This window comes from Chiroxiphia lanceolata, chromosome 1 (assembly GCF_009829145.1).
Source record: "Chiroxiphia lanceolata isolate bChiLan1 chromosome 1, bChiLan1.pri, whole genome shotgun sequence".
Classification (NCBI taxonomy): Eukaryota; Metazoa; Chordata; class Aves; order Passeriformes; family Pipridae; genus Chiroxiphia; species Chiroxiphia lanceolata.
This window is the reverse complement of record NC_045637.1, coordinates 141,133,204-141,149,752: the sequence shown is the minus strand read 5'-3', so window position 1 is coordinate 141,149,752 and position 16,549 is coordinate 141,133,204. Positions and strand designations below refer to the sequence as shown.

The following is a 16,549-nucleotide window of genomic DNA, read 5'->3' as shown; positions in this document are numbered from 1 at the left end:
GATCGTTTTGATTCTTCCTCATACCTCTGTACCATGACTTCATCACATGGTTGCATCTTCAGAATGCTTGATTTTGTTAATTATTTTTTTTTATTGTCCATAACATCTTTCAACTCAAATCTTCTGTTTATTTGTGATGCTTGAGCTATCACAGATTGACCTTCAGACTGTTATAACTATCAAGTTTTCAGTCTTTGTGAGACCAGTGGATGACAATACATGTTTTGATTTTTAACTAGACACTATTTGTATTTCCAGTAGCATAAGCTCCTTAAGTAATTTGTGTCTTGAATGGATTATCAAAGTTTGAGTCTAGGGAGATACATGTTGCAAAGTCATCTCAATCCACTTACCAGCAGTCATGTGTTGATTTTGAAGCTGTTTTGTTTTTTTTTTTTAGATCTCCCTTCCCCCCGCTTGCCTTGTCTGTTCTGCCTTTGAGATTGTACATCACACTCCACTGTTTGTGTTCCTTTTTGTTTTTGACCAAAACTTAAGATTTGGTCAAAAGTACTTAAAAAAATAGAGTAAAGGTTGAGATCCAAGCCTAAGCTGCAGTAAAATATAGGGCATCCCAAATTTTGTCTGATTGTGAAGAATTAGAGTAAATATGTCCTAATAATTAGTAAAACTAGATTTAATTTGTTATAATAAAGTTAAGTTGTTTTTTACACTAGTCTGAGTTATGCTCATTTAGTGATAAAGGAGCACATGCAGGAAGGTAAAATCCTAGTTGTATCTTTATTGATTTGTCCTCAGAGGAGCTTGTGTCGTATTAGGTAGCAAAATGTCAAGGTGATGTAAAAATGAGAACTTTGAATGATCACATATTCTAATATATGTGTAATATGTTAGAACATGAAATAGTTTATAGTCAGTCTTAGAACTTTATGGTTAGGAAATTGAATTTTATTGGCTAATTAAGAAGGGGTAGAATTGCACCTAATTTGTCAAAGAAGTTGGTAACAGATATAGCACAAACAGTTGTAGCTTCTGACAGTTGTATGGTTGTTATATGGATGGGGTGTGGGAAAGCAGTGAAGTCCTATCAACAGGGCCTCTAGAAAAGTGTATAGATTTTGGAATTGCAGATAAAATGTGTTAGAGGTAGTGACTTCCTAAGGTGTTTGAGAAAGGAGTACTTAACAGTAACTAGGAGAAATTTGTCAAGTGAAGTGATTTAATTAAGTTGGACTGTAAAAGGAATGAAAATGTCACCATATCAGAGAAAGGCAAACCTCTAATACCCAGCTAGGAGGTCATAACATGAAGCAGACATCAGTAAATTACCCAACAAGCTGTACAAAAGCAAAGGAATTTCATTTAAATTCAAAACTACATTTAAAACATATGACCAAGGTGCAATTTCATTCCCTGTTTTTTGTTCCAAAACAAACAAATGGTAATATAGGGATGCTATCTTCTTTAGTTAGTGTTCTTTATTATTTTCACTTTTAGAAGTAGTAGTGACTTTAAAAATTAGACTAGTTAAGTTACAGAAAAAAGACAGTAATTGTTCCTATTAAATGCATGGTGATGAACTGGTCTCTGCCCCCAAGAATTTTCCTGGTAAATGGAAAAAAGCAAAGAAGTGATAATGTAGGGGACCTTTTCAGTAATTCCCTTTAGTGTCACAGCAACTTTCTCACAAGGTGAAAGGTTGGGCAATTGTCTGCTTAAGATGGCTTTATTTAAGTGTGGTATAGTATAATTGGGGATGGGACTCGGGGGGGAAAAAACATGGATCATACTTAAAAAGCATATAGGCAGTTAATACAGAAAAAGTGTTGAAAGTGAAATTGAAAGCTGTTGAATGTGGTTTGGCCAGCATTCTCTAACCCCTGTTGATGCAGCTCTAGCAGTTGTTCTTGCTAGCTGAGTGACAAGGAATGCCTTGGCGTGGCAAGCTTTGTAACAGCTCAGGAATTCTGTTGAACTTTAGATCTGCAAAGGTACAGGACATGAGTTAAACCTTGAAGCATCTAAATATTATGTGGATGCCTTACAGATAGACACATTAACAGTCATTCTTACTGAACAGCAGTTATTTTTCTAGGAGAATTTTCATTTTTAGGTCTTCTGTTTAGTTTTACACATGTAGGGTGTTTCTTCAGTATCAGGAGTTACTCGGAAGAGGCAAATACAAATGCAGTATAGCATTACAATACCAGCTGATAGTAACAATAAAAATGTCCAAAGTCTACTACTTTGACCATATGTCAATGCAATAAATATTTAACCATTAAAACAAGGTAAACAAAATATATGTATACAATATCATTCATTCACCTTTGAGCCTGCGCAGTGGATTTTTTAGGTAAGACGCAGCATGCGCGGAACTGGACCCACCCTTTAATCCTAAGGTTCGTCTGCCAGGGCCAAGCAAGCTTGGACGGTGGCAGTGAGGTCCTCAGGACGTAGGTTTAATCAGTGACCTTCTCTTAGATGGATGGCCTTACAGGGCTAAGTGAGCTCCATCTGCCTGGATTTGGAATTAGAGTTGTCCTTCTCCTAGGATGACTACCAGAAGGCTAGCGAGCTCATCCTGCCCATGTATACAATATAGTTATCTTATAAAACAGTAGTTCATGTGGGGCCAATATCAACAACTCCTCAGTCTTAATTCTGCAAGTATAAAAATGGGACTGAAGACTCCCCATAGTGGTTAGAAATTGGCATATCAGAATTTCACATTATCCCACGTGCAAGAGAGGTAGCGTTGGTTAATCCATAGTTTACATGCTCACATTCTGTAAACTGTGGAGGACACTTAAATTTTTTCATGTTCCTTTATTAATGATCTGAAAATGTCCTGTGGGTTTTGCTGTGCTTGTTAAGCTGGCTTGTGTCAGTGGAGGGACTTTGTCACACAAGTGGTAAGGTACTCAGAAAAGTAACACCAAAAACCTGTGTAGAAATCATTTGGAAATGTCACTAAACGTGTAGTCTCTAAACCCACTGATTTTTAAAAAAATGTTTCTGATAACTGAACATTTTTTGTAAGATATAAGTTTTTAGGAGAGGTTTTTCCCTATTTAAAATTGAAATTCTGTTGTTCTCCTGCAGTCTTCTTCTTACAGTTTTTCTCAAAACTCTTATGCTAGTGTTACTGAACAGTAGTCAGTATTTTACTGCTGTAGTTTCTGAGTAGCAGGATGTTCCCTCTGAAGTGTTAATGCCTCCTGCTAGCTGAGGATCCAAGACACTGTGAAAGGAAATCTACATTGAATTCCTCAGGAGACCATGGCATAGAGATATTATGGGAGATGAAAACAAGGAGATTTTTTTTTGATGCAGGGAATGGATGCTTAGACTAAGACTCCAGTACATTAGCAAGGAGACAAACAAGGTTTACAGGGAACAGAAATTATTTGACATGTGTGCAAAATCTTTTTTCTGTATTGCACACGTCAAACTTGTTCCACACATTATAATTCACTTCTGTCTTCAGAAAATAATTTTGCATCTCAGCTAGCTATGCCTGGTAGAAAGCCTTGCTTTTGCATTGCTCTTTGTCATGTGTGTCAGAGTTGGAAGAAGGACAGTGGAAATTCCTAGTATTTTAGGATGAATGGCTCAAGTACTGTGAAGTGTGGGGGCATCAAAAGGTGCAACTGGAGTTTCAAGTTGTCCTTAATGATAATTGTGTTTCCAAATGTATTTGAGAAACAAGAAAGGATTTAGGTATGAAAGTTGTGATATTGCCAGAAAACCATGTTAGCAGGTATCCCAGGTTTTTTGAGGCAATGCAGATTACTAAAGCAAACTCTCTTCATCATTCAGTAATGTTAATTTGTAGGAATAAAATTTAGATAAGCAAAAAACCCTGGAGTTTAGATTTGAGTAGATGAAACTTGGTATAGTGGAAATAAAAAAAAAATGTATCAGTATAAACCAGTTGTTCTGAATATACTTTGAATTGTCTGTACTGTGAAAATGCATCTCATTCTCTGATGTAAGATATAAAATGTGAACTCCCTGAATTCATTACTATTCTCTTTCTAGTCAAATAATCTTTGATCTTTCAGATTTTAAAGCACTTTCATTCTCAAAACTGCCTTATATGTTTCTGACTACTTGTAGCATCTTTCATCAGAAGAAAACGACCACAGTTCTTGTTACAGCCAGTCAGATAGTCAGTATGGTTCTCCTCCAAAGGGTTGGTCAGAAGAGTTGGATGAACATGGTCAAACCCTATATACCAATGACTATACTAATGAAAAGGTACTTTTTCTTTCTTCTCATCACGTGTTCTAAATCTTTTCCACTAATTCACTTCTAGAAATGAAATCTGCATTTCCAAAAGTGAAAAGCATTCCTCAGGAGTATCTCCTTTTGTTTTCTTAAATATGCATGAAACTTTAGCAACTGAACTGACTTTTTTTTTGTATGTATGTTCTTTGCTATCTAAAAAGTTTTCTTATTTCCAGTTGCGTATTAGATATTATTAAATGAACACATTATGTATAGTTGTTGTAATTTCCACCCTTCCCCATCCTCCTGGTTGTACTTCAGGAATTAACTTCTTACTCTCCTTTCAGAGCTGCTCTTGTCTACATAGACCTTCCAGTCAGGATGGTTTTGAACTGAATGTAATATAATACAATACAACTTTATCAGTTTCATGATTTCCTTTATCAGATATTTTCGATACTGCTTTCAGATTTAGACAAACTTTGTAATTAAACTACAGCCATATCAGCAGATTTGTACTCTATTCTTATTGTCTAACTGCTACAGACAACCTACTGTTATTCTGGGCATGTCATAAGAAGTTCTCCCACACAGGATAAAGGACAGTAGTTGCTTATATTTGCAAAGCAGTCCATTTTTCTAATTGTTGACTAAAGTTGCATTTTGGTTTTTTAAACCTCAAAAGTGTTCACTGAAACAATCCTTTTTTAATCGTATTATAGCACCACCTCTTCTCTAGTTGAAATATGCAATTTTTATGTGCAAGAAGTTTTTAAATAATTGAGTTTTATCACAGTTTTGGAATTTTATCCTATTTCATCTCTTTCTGAAAAACATTTGTAGAGAGCATACCTCTGTTTTAGCAAATGTGCTGACTTTTTTTAATTTGCACTGGAATTGATAGAAAACAGTGTTTCTTATCACATTTTATTGTAAGATGATTCTGTGAAACCTGCTTGAGCCAAGAGCCTTGCTGTGAGTGTTTCTGTGCATATTTTTCTGCAGTATTCTTGTAGATTTTTGCTCATCACAATTCTTTTCTCTCTGCATGACCAGTCCCAGTTGTTATGGGTTTACCTCTTTGATTGTAGGAGTTGCTTATAGAGGTTACAGAAATTATATTGTCTTCATGTTTTATCAAGGAACTGCATCTAATTAATGTTTTTTAAAAGTTGTTCAACAAAAGTTGTTCAACAAATGCATGTATCTTTTAAATTATCAGCAGTTGCTGGCTGAGCTTCTTGTAATGTTATGTATAAGATCCTGACACAGATGTGATGAAAAGATTGTGCCTCCTTAAATTGAGAACGTAATGGTGATGAGAATGAGATATGCCATCTTAAAAAAATATCTATTTATCACAGTCTCTTGTGTGATATTGCAGGACTGTTTTCTGAGGAGTTACAGAAAGAAAAGATGTTAATGAACCCCATTCAGGATGTTGTTCTCATTGCAATCTAACCTTGGTTAATTAATGTAGGTTGTGCATTAGACACTGCTGAAGTGGATGGCACTTTATTAAAAATTAACTTTAAATGTCAGGTCTCAGAGATTTTGTTTCGACTGTCACTCTGATTACATTTTGTATCATCACATTTCTTTCTGCAGTGGATAAAACATGCAGATGAACAAGGTAGACCATACTACTACAGTGCTGATGGTTCCCGATCAGAATGGGAGTTACCTAAGGTGAGTGACCTAAAAAAGAAACTTTAACAACTTGGGGCTTTCCCCTCCTCCTGAATACATGTTCTATGGGGCCTTTAATGGGACTTATTCCCCACAAGAGGACTTAAATATTGCACTTTATTTATTGCATTTTTGTGTAATTTTTGATTGTGAAGAGGAAAAAAAATATACTCAAGGACATGAAAAATGGATTATTCAGATGTCAAAGGAGATCTTGTATCTCTGCTGAACTGAGCTTTTCATACAAGGCTGCAGAATAATATCTGTGATTTTGCTGTGATAAGGAAACCTTTATAGGAAAAAAGAAATTTTTTTTCGCTGAATAATGTCCCTGAGAAACTGGTCTATTTTTAGTAGCCTCCTAAATGCTTGTAAGACAAATGTTGAAAAACAATAGTTTTAGCAGAGTTTTGTGGTATCTTTGAGGATGACACAGTTTCACAAGATTGTGTTCTGGTATTTATTAATTTTCTAATGAAAATAGAAATTTGTAGGGAAGTGACAGATCTAGGGACACTTGGTAGTCTGAAGATGTACCTAATGCTATTTAATTCTCATTTTCACTTTGAAAAACTATAGGGCATTTGTCATAATGATATTGTTGTATACATCTTTTCTCCTATTAGGATGCTTGTTCAATCCTACATAGTAAGGTGTGGCCAGTAAAAAAATTGTGTTTTACATGGACTTGTGTGCATAAGTGTATGAAAGAGCATGTTTCTCCATTATTGTTTCATCGGTACAAAACCCAGTGTCCTAAGTCACTTTCACTTTTAAAGGAGCAACCTTAATAGATAGTGCTTTCATAATATTTGTGAGAAAATATTTACATTGAAGTTTATGAGTGAAGTTAAATACTAAGCTGTTTTGTTATCTTAGTAGAAGACTTTGTATCTGAGTCACTGAAGAGTTGGGTTTGGGAATTCTCCTATGTTAGTCTGACATTAAATAACTTAAATTTTGTAACATGCATAAATGTAACACTATAATCTGTATCTATTGGTTTTAAAAGCTATGTAGCTATTGCTTTATTGTCAGATTTATTAGACATCTGAAAATCTGATAGACCGGGTTTTACCAGAAGCAATTATTGGTTCACTATATATAAATGAAGTTCATCTTGGGGAAAAATGTCTTGGGTACTTCTTTCTATGACTTCTGTAATGCAGAATGTTCTGACTTGGAAGAGAAGCTGGTTTTCATTAAAATGGATTGAGTTTGGATTTGAGCTAAATAGCAAATTGCCTTTAATCCAACTAGAATAAGTCACAAAGATAATCTAGTACTGTTACCTGAGGCTTATTAGGATTTATTCTAGTATTTATTAGTGCATGCTATTTTAGTGATTATAAATAAAATCTGAGTTCTGTTGTATTAACAGTCACCTCCAGAATGAAACATAGCCTTTGTTTTGGAATTAGTGATCTGATATGCTTTAGTTCTTGTTTATATGAAAGTCATCACATATTACTGTTACAAATTTTCCTTGAAAATTATTTCTTATTCATGTGGGCAGAATGTACTTTTTAATTCCTTCTTGAAACTAGTAAATCTTGGGTGGCAGCAAATGTAAGGTTAACAGAAGAAAATGAGCAGTTGACTCTTGGATTCATGATCGAAGAGCCCCTATGTATTTCCAGAAATCCTTAGCTTTTAACTTTAAATCCTGTGGAATAGATTAAATATTTCAACAAAAGATTTTGGCTAGTTTATATAGCTATATATTTGGAGATGTTATTCTTGTAAGTAATTAAGTGTGATTGAAGATTAGTCTCTCAAAGATCTTACTGAAGCTGACTCTAAACGTACTTAGAACAAATGAATTGGAAAGACAATGCAGACCACAAAACTGCTTTGAAGAAAAATAATCTATATTGAAAACTCTCATGAGTAATGAAAGAAAACCATAGAAAGACTTTGGTGTTATAACACTTGCTTAAATGAAAAGTAAGTTACTAGGAAAAAACCCTACTCTTGGTCAGTTTTAGATCCCAGTGTATTTAGCTCAAATATTGCCTTCCAAAACTTGTGAAATAAAGTGATGGAACAGCATGGTCATGTAGTGCTGTTAAACTAGAAAAAGAAGATAATCCTTTTGTTAGATGGTTCTTAATAATCTGAACTTCTTTAGAACTAAAAATGGTTCAGAGGTTTCTGGAAATAGCACACTAGCTGAGCTAATACTGTGACATTAAAAATCTTCATGGTAATAGCATTAACTGTAAATGTGCACATGCTTGGGAATAACACAGTTTTCTTGTACGTGTGTTAAAAATTATGAGGGTATATGTTGGGAAGGGAGGGCAGTTACAAAACAAATTACTTTAGACAGTCTCACAGAAAGCCCTCCAGTCATGTGAATTTAAATAACATCTAGGAATAGCTGAATGCCTCTGGCTGAAAACGATGTTTCAGATGGAGTAGCTTTGACAACTGCTGCAAAGTCTATTAAGGCTCATGATGAGTGTGACCCAGCTTTCTGTAGTGGAAGAGAAGAACATAGTGAATTAATCTTTAAAATGGGTAATAATATTTTAACCATAGTCTCTACTACATCTTGCAAAAGACTTTGAGTTTTTTGCTATGCAGCATTCTGTTGGTTTTTGCCAGTTATTAGAAAAACCCAAACAACTAAACAACAAAAAAAACCCAACAAAGCAACTAATAAAAGTTCATTCCTGTGCAGATCACTATGATAAAATATTTTTATTTCCTGTGTAGTGAATGAATAATACCTAAATCATGCTGAGAAGGGCTACAGCCCTATTCCAGAAACCTAGTTTTCTAATATGAGTTTTATGACTTTAGCAAATGAGAAATTTGTATTAAGGGTGGGGGTAATTAAATTGATCTCAGGAGTGAGAACACTCTAATTTCTAAAGTTTTTAAAAAAGTTAATCTATCAAAATGACAAAAAAAGTGAGGAAAGCTATGTAATAAATATTGAAAAATAACTCAAAGGGGTGTTATAGAGGACAACCTAATAAAAAGTAGAGATCAAAGATCTCTCTGATTTTTAAAATGCATTCCTAAGCCGATACCTGCTCTCCTCTGAGTGAGCTTTCTGATCTGAAAGTAACCTTTGAAAGAAAATAAATGTATACTATAATCCTCTGGAGTGAACTCATAGTTTTGGTGTTAATATTTACAGACTGTGACATTGCAATTGCATGTTTTCTTCTCACAAGTGCCTGCAGCATTAGCTCCCCTTGCTGTATCCACAGAGGAAGCAGTAGGTGGAGGAGCTTAATTTTTAGCAGTCTTAATGGACCAACACTCTGTTAATTCACTCTGTGCACTGTCAACATGGGGTATGAGCTCAGGGGCCTCAGTTCTGGTACTCGGGGGATGATTTTCCTGTTGGAGACCCGAATGCCATCAGACAGAGCATGCTTGCTGAAAAAATGACAGTAAAACATGATGCAGGTCATGTCAGGAAGATATCACGAAATCATATGGTGAAAAGAAATAAAGATGCCAACGTGTAAAGAGGGCTTGGTTGTCTTCTGGTAAATTTGTCGTCTTCTGAGCTGTGCTGCTCCTTTTGACGTTACAAACTGTGTGTGTTGGCAGTTGTATCTACTGCAAGTCAATGTACTAGACAGTATCATTGGCAATACTGAATCAGCTTCACATTCTTGTCCTAAAATTTTGGATTGCTTGGTGGAAGCTGACACAGTCTAGCTGGTCCAAGGATCTAAATTGTTTTTAATGACACAAGTGGCACAACAAGCCTGCGATAAGTATGAGAAGACAGATTTTTTTTTTTTTCCCTCTCTTTTTCCTTTCTCTTTAATATGTATATTTGTACTCACAAAGCCTGGTCTTCCTCATTTGTCCTGGTGTTTGGTGGTTCCCACCCGCCTTCCCTCCTCCCAGATAAGATGAGGGAGGAGGGGAAAGTGCCCCCAGCTTTTGCTTAGGTAAGCAGCAGGACCTGTGGCAATCAGTGCTGACTTAGAGCTGCTCGTCAAAGATGAGCAGTCTTGGTGATCCTGAGGATTAAAAGGTGAAGCAATGGGCACCCAAGACAGCAAAGCAAACAAAGCAGGTTATCCAGAGGTGTCTTTCAGTCACTTGTATGTTAGAGCTAGAGCTGCTTGTCCCAGGGGTCTCTTCATTCTGTGTGGGTTCTGTTCCTTCAAGTGCAGCTGATGCCTCCAACTGCTACCACCCAGGCATCCTATGGCAGAGAATGAGGAATCACTTTCCCTAGAGAAGGAAAGGGAATGAAGTCCTTAAAAAGATAAAAGTATTTATGTAGGTAAAAAAAAAGTATTACTGATTTAGTTGATAAGAAAAGCATAAGCTGTAATGTAGGTGTTTATAACAACACAAAAAAAGTTTGTTCAAAGCCAATGACAGTAGTAGCACTAGAAAGTTGTTTTGTTCTGAGGCAACATTTAATTTTTTTGGAAAAAAAAGAATCTTCTATTTCAGACAGTGTATTGGGACAACTGCCAATAACATATGAGGTGCTAAAGGGTACTAGGATAGCACAATAATTTTTTAAATGCTGCTGTTTTGATCACTGATTGCGTGAAGGTAAAATACTTGACTTCAGGTCTTTACTGACTTTCAGTACCCATTGCTTCCCAGTCTTTTCTCCCTTTACTCACCCAGTCCCTTTCATCTGACTGAGAATTCGTCAACACAAACCAAGAAGAATATTTTTTCTTTCTTAAAGCTGACATATCTGTGTCATCTCTGTAAGAATGGGGACAACTGCTACAAATAACTTGGAGGTGTTACATTTATTTCAGCCACAATTAGGCTGGGACAGAGCCTTGAGCCATGCCACATATCAGGTTAAAATTAAATATAAATCACTCAGCCAGTTGAGAGGGTTAGAAAATTTTATACCAAGGCAAAGAAAGCCTTTACATAGACAGTGAAGGTATTGAACAAATTCAGCATTGAAAAGAATACTGTGTGACCTAAATTTGTACCACTGATGTCCTTAACCTACACCAAGGGCTGTTACAAGAAGATGTCTGTTTTACTTGGTGTGTACATTCAGAGAATAAATAAATTGCTCATGTGCTCACTTCATGATAGGAGATGCTCCCAATGAAATGGGGAACAAACTGAGGTTATGATGGGTTTGTGTGATGTGACAAATTTCAGTTTGTGGAGGATTTTCAAGGAGCATAAGTGTGTATATTTGGAGTTGTGTGCCACATTACAAAAAAGCTTTAGAATATGGAGAATAACATTGCACCCTAAGAAGATGCTATTAAGGCACAAGGCTGTAGCAGAGATTACCCTGCCAGTCAATGTGTAGTCTTGGATTGGTCAGTTTTATTGCAGTGTAGGACCCTTGCCTGATCTAAAGATTACCCCAAGACTTAGGCCTAGAAAGCCTTCTTAGCATTATGTAAAAACAAGATTTCGTGTGAGGGGAGGCAAGCCCAACCTAGTTGCTTATTTTTGCTGGTAAACAGTGGTAAATATTGTAAAATGCATGTGGGAGAGACAGCAGTTTCTCTGCAGGTGGGTGTCCTGTAGAGGATCAGTAAGTGAATCAGAGCTGAAACTGTTCTCCAAGGGCTTTTTGAACTAAGATTGAGTCAGAGCAGACCAAAGAGTAGAAGGGTGGTGTCATCCAGCCTGGTGAGGCTACTGGCTCTGGCTGCTTCCCTCTAGCCAGTGGACTCTGCCTGGTCTAGAGGGACAATGTGGAGTCTGGAGCAGTGTCTGAATCTCACTCCGCTTCTCCTTGGAGATCACAGATCAGTCCGTGTAATTTAAAAGTGAAGACTTATCTTGACCCAGAAGTATATAAGCTTTTTATTTCCACATCACTTCCCGCCCACAACCTTGCCAGTTTTACTATTTATAATGAATAAAACAAACAAACGAAAAACAAACCCTGCATAAAGATCTGAGCAAAAAATGTTTACTTGAAGTCCCTATTGTGAGAAAATGGGGCAAAAATGTCAAATGTTCACTTTAAAGACTTGTCAGTTTACTAACACTGTTTGTATCACCAATGCAAATTATTTAAGCTGCTAAGATGCATATTGCTCAGTGTTCCAGAGTTTTCAGCAGAGCTTTGTTGATGAGCTCCATATACTGTTGCTTTGCTTTCTCGTTAAATATGTTTAATAAAACTTGAATTTTGTATTACAAGTCTTTTCTCCTTCAAGATAGTGTTGTCTGTTAGATAAGTTAACTTCTGATGTCTTGTGATAGTATCGAAGGCACCTTTTAAATATAAAACACCTGTAATTAGGCTTGTGCCCATATCCTAACATAATTTAAGTCTGTGTTGAGATATGGGCACATATCTGAACATATGTTAGGATATGTGCCCATATCTTAGCATAGACTTAAATTCAAGATACGTTACTTTAAGATACATCTTTGTTTAAGCTTCAGTTCCTCAAGTTACTCAAATGGAAAGTGCACTGAGGATTTCCATAAATAATGTACACCAGTGTCACTAAAGTGTAAATCTATTTCTGAAATAAGAAGTTCTGTTTCACAGCAAGAAATGTGTTTGAATTGCCTACTTAAATAGGTTAGAACTGCTGCAAGGAATAATGTTTGTTGCAGCCATTTGTGACTTAGACATAGTTTCACTGAAAATGGTTTAGATTTTAGCTGTAGTACTGATGGGCAATTTTGTTGTAGATTGCTCAGCTTGCTGCTGCAGTTTGGGCTGTGGGAGCATCTGCAGAGTGGGTATTTCCATAACAAGAAAGTAAGCCAGTATTAGGGCCCTTGCAGCATGAATGATGATTCAGCTTTTGATTTAACAAGGAGACTAACAGAGAGTTGCTTGAAACCTCACTATTGTAAGGAAACATGTTGCCATGTGAGTGTAAATGTGCTGAACCCAGTGCAAAGGCAGTGCAGGCTCGGAAGCGAATTTCTGCAGTGACAGCCAATACATTTGTCTGTACATGAGCTACCAACTTTTACTGTCAGTGCTGCAAGATCCATTCACCAGGGAGTATTTTTCGCTCTTATGCCTATTGAAATAATTTAATGAAACATTAGAGTTATTTATCTTTTAAGCGTGTGTTGACTTATTGGAGCATTAGCTCTCTTTATAGTGAAATACAAAGCTAACTCAAGCATCGTGACTACCATGGCAGTAGTAATGCTGGTTCTTTATTTGGGCAATAAATATAACTATTATGCAATTTAGCTTAGATTTAGCATTTATGTTGTTTAGGTTAAACCTTGGCATGCTTTGTTGTTATATGCAGGTGTAGGTTATTCTGTCTGAAGACCTGAGGCTCTGTGCTTACAGTAGGAATCAGTAGCAAAATCATAGAACTCAGTGTGCTTGCAAAGATTATTGCTTTAGCCTTCTCAAATAAAAGGAGCGCTTGACTTTCCCTTGTTACTTCTTATCTGGTGGATTCTAGTGCTTTACAGGACTCCAAAAATGTTGCCTTAAATTTCTTTCTATGTGTAGATTTTAGTTTGATAATGACTAGAAAGAATGAGATTTTTTTTTAATGACTTAAAAACCCCATATGCTGATGTTGTCTTTTCTTGTTTGCATTTTAATGTTTAAAATATTTTTAGAACTTTTTATAATGTATTGATTGTTATGATGTAAAATGTCAACACTAGTAATGATAAGTATGCTACAGTTCTGAGATCTAATTAAATGCTGTGCTCTTCTGATGACCTTCACATTTTCTCAGTCTCTATAGCTTTGCATGAGTTACTAGAAACCTATGTTATGGTGAATACAGTCTGTCCTTGGCTGTTACAGTTCTAATAAGTCTTACAATTATTTCCTGCTAAATATTTATTTTCCATGCTTATAGAATGTGTAGAATTGTGTGTACGTTCCACACCAGAAAATTCTTTTATAAGTACTTTGGTGTGTTTATTCTGAAAAAGCAAGTCCTCACCCTCAAGTTTTCTCTCCTACACATCCCAAATCTTTGGGTTAAAGAGGGTTATACCCAGGTAATTTTAAGAATTTAAGTACCGTACTGCAGGATAATAGGGTTTTCTTTTTCTTGCACATGAACTGGACAGGTGCTATAGTACTGTCAGTGCAATATGAAGACTGAATGATTAAATATTGTATTTATTGTGATTTCTTGGTGGTTCTCAATACCCTGTTGGGTTGCAAAATCAGCAGTAAGCTCTTGCACAAGAAATCCAATATCTCTCTGCCAATGGAGACTTATCCCAACAGGCCAGTCTTAGTTACTGCTTCAAAGAGGACTAAAGGAGAACGGAGAGTTCTGAAGACCAAATGCAAAATAAAACCAAGGCTGTTTTCACATCCTTGGTGACAGTAGGAATCTGAAAATTTGCACTGTTTAGGCATATGAGTGGTATGCCCAAGTCTTGTTTGCATGAATCAGATTCTACTTACACTTTTATTTTTCTCTTCTTTAGTATAATGCTTCACCACAGCAGCAGAGAGATATAATAAAGAGTAGGAGTCTGGACAGGAGGCTACAGGAACCAATAGTTTTAACAAAATGGAGGCACAGCACAATTGTGCTGGACACCAACGACAAGGTAGGAGCAAGCTCAACAGCATGCTGAAATACCAGCTGTTTCTCATGTGTGAAGTATTTAATGTAACAGAAATGAATAAGCGTGAATTTCTGAAATTTCATTTGTATGTTCTCTTGTATCATGTACAACGTTCAGCAAAACCAAGGGCTGTTCAATAACTTTAGTATGTTACTTTGTGAATAGTAACTCTTTTCTTGTTGTCCTTGAAGTATTTTAACTAGTGTTAGTTCAGGGGTTGGCATGTACAGCGATTTTACTTATGATTGGGAATTTCCCAATTCAGTTTAAGCTATGAATTGTAATTAGGGTTTGTATTTGAGAATTATGGATGTGGGCAAGGCTCTTCTGTAAGGTATAGTGATGTTTCAAACCTGAATGTTTTAATTGTAGGAAACACCAAGTAGAAATACACTTGAAAGATTGCAGACGAATAATTGAAACATACATAGAATTGAAATAAAAGTTGCATTTGCTAAAGTAAAAACTATGACATAAAGATTTAAATAGTAGTGTTATATAGTGTATTTATCTTTTTAATGATGGTTCCATTGAGTGCCACTGTAATATTTCGAGGAAAGAGGAAAAGCTCTGTGTGGTTATTACAGAGTTTTAACATTGTTATTGAAGGGCAGAGGATGGTACTGAAAGTGCTGAAATGCTTGGCTTTGATCCTGTCCAGAGCTGAGCTGGTGTTTAGTCTGAAAAGAGCTGTGGGTCAGTAAAAACAAAAGCTGTTTTCTGCCCCTTTTTGATAGTCTGTTTTGGGCTGCACAGTAACAGATTCTGTTTAGGCCAACAAGGAGATGGGGCCTCTCTCTCCCTTGCTCTCCCTCTGCCTGTCTCTCTTCACTTTGACTTTTGTCCCAGCCATTTCTGCTTGTGCTGGGACATTCTCCTCACCCACAGGCACAGTTGATATGAACTGAGGAGGGAGGAACTGAAATGGGTGGTGTAGGGTGGTGACTTGCTGTTTTCTTTAACTTCACTGCACTCTGTCCCAAGATTCATGGAAAATGAAATACTTTGTGATGCTGAAATATTAGTACAGACTACTCAGAACGAGATACCAGGAAATGGCATTGTAAACTCCCATTTTCCTAAAGATACAAGAAAAAATGAAATTAATGTAGATTTGGGAGTGTAAGGAAAAACCTGAGTGGGCTTGTGTAATTGCAGATGTCAAAAGAAATTTAAATGGACAAAACCCAGTAGTTGTAATGAAAAGGGATCTGCTACTCAGAACTTTACTTGCTCAGCTTGTTGTTTCCAGTACATTTTCATAGACTTCCTTTTCAGGAGTTGACTTAGTTCTTCAGAATAGGATTTATTGGATTTGATCTTGAGCTTTTGAGTTGTCAGTTTAGAGTATATCCTATGTGGTGTTTAGGAGGCAGTAGACCATGGTTGGCTGGGGAGTTTGCACCTGTACACATTAGTTTAGCTTGAGCAATTCTGAGATCCTGCTACTGCTCCTTTCCCTTCCTCCTCCTCTTCCTCTGCCTTACACATCCTTCTGTACTCAGTGTGTGTTGTGGTACTGCATGAGAGACAGCCTAGATGGAGCCCTGATAAATCAAAACTGAGTAGACACTTCTAGCTTCATGTGCAGTTTATGCCTCACAGGTATGAACAATTTTGTTGGAGCTAGCTTAAAGTTTTGGCTTTGCTTTTAAAGTAAAATTTCTTAATTTTTGGCGTAAGATTTACTTCTGTTTTGAAAAGACCTTCATGTAGTGGTGCACTGAATGAAGAAGCTTTTTTAACACATTGAATAAGTTGAGCTGTTTACATTTCTTCAAGTTGCAGTGTTCAGGTATAAGAACTTGAACACAATGAAACAAAGATGAATGTGTATAAATCCTAAGTTTAATAACCAAGAGAAATTGTATATGTCAGCCTTATGTGTAAAGCCTAAGGCAGTAGACTAATGTTCCTTTAACGGCTTCAAAGCATGTAGACAGCCTGTATTTTTTAATGGTAAGGAGACTTATAGTTCATATAAAGCACAACATTAATGCTTTGACAAAATTAAAAATACATAGTGGAGCATTAAACTGTTTTGTGGAAAGACAAATAATTTTTAGTGCATTGATGCACCTGTTTTATTACCACTAACGGGCACACTGTTAGTATATTTGCTTCAAATTAGTATGTGAAAAGGGAA

The 16,549-nt window shown here is 36.3% G+C and overlaps 1 protein-coding gene across 14 annotated transcripts in view; it reads left to right on the top strand.

Annotated features, from left to right (window-relative positions):
* The window catches only part of ARHGAP12 (Rho GTPase activating protein 12), a 76,101-nt gene that overhangs the window by 35,013 nt on the left and 24,539 nt on the right, over positions 1–16,549 (top strand). For 8 of the 14 annotated variants that reach the window (XM_032692753.1, XM_032692745.1, XM_032692737.1 and 5 more), the window contains 3 exons: positions 4,084–4,224; positions 5,803–5,883; positions 14,260–14,385. In XM_032692753.1, the coding sequence (XP_032548644.1) occupies positions 4,084–4,224; positions 5,803–5,883; positions 14,260–14,385 (348 nt within the window). The remainder of the gene's footprint in view (positions 1–4,083; positions 4,225–5,802; positions 5,884–14,259; positions 14,386–16,549) is intronic. The other 6 variants (XM_032692809.1, XM_032692791.1, XM_032692782.1 and 3 more) reach the window with 3 other exon arrangements.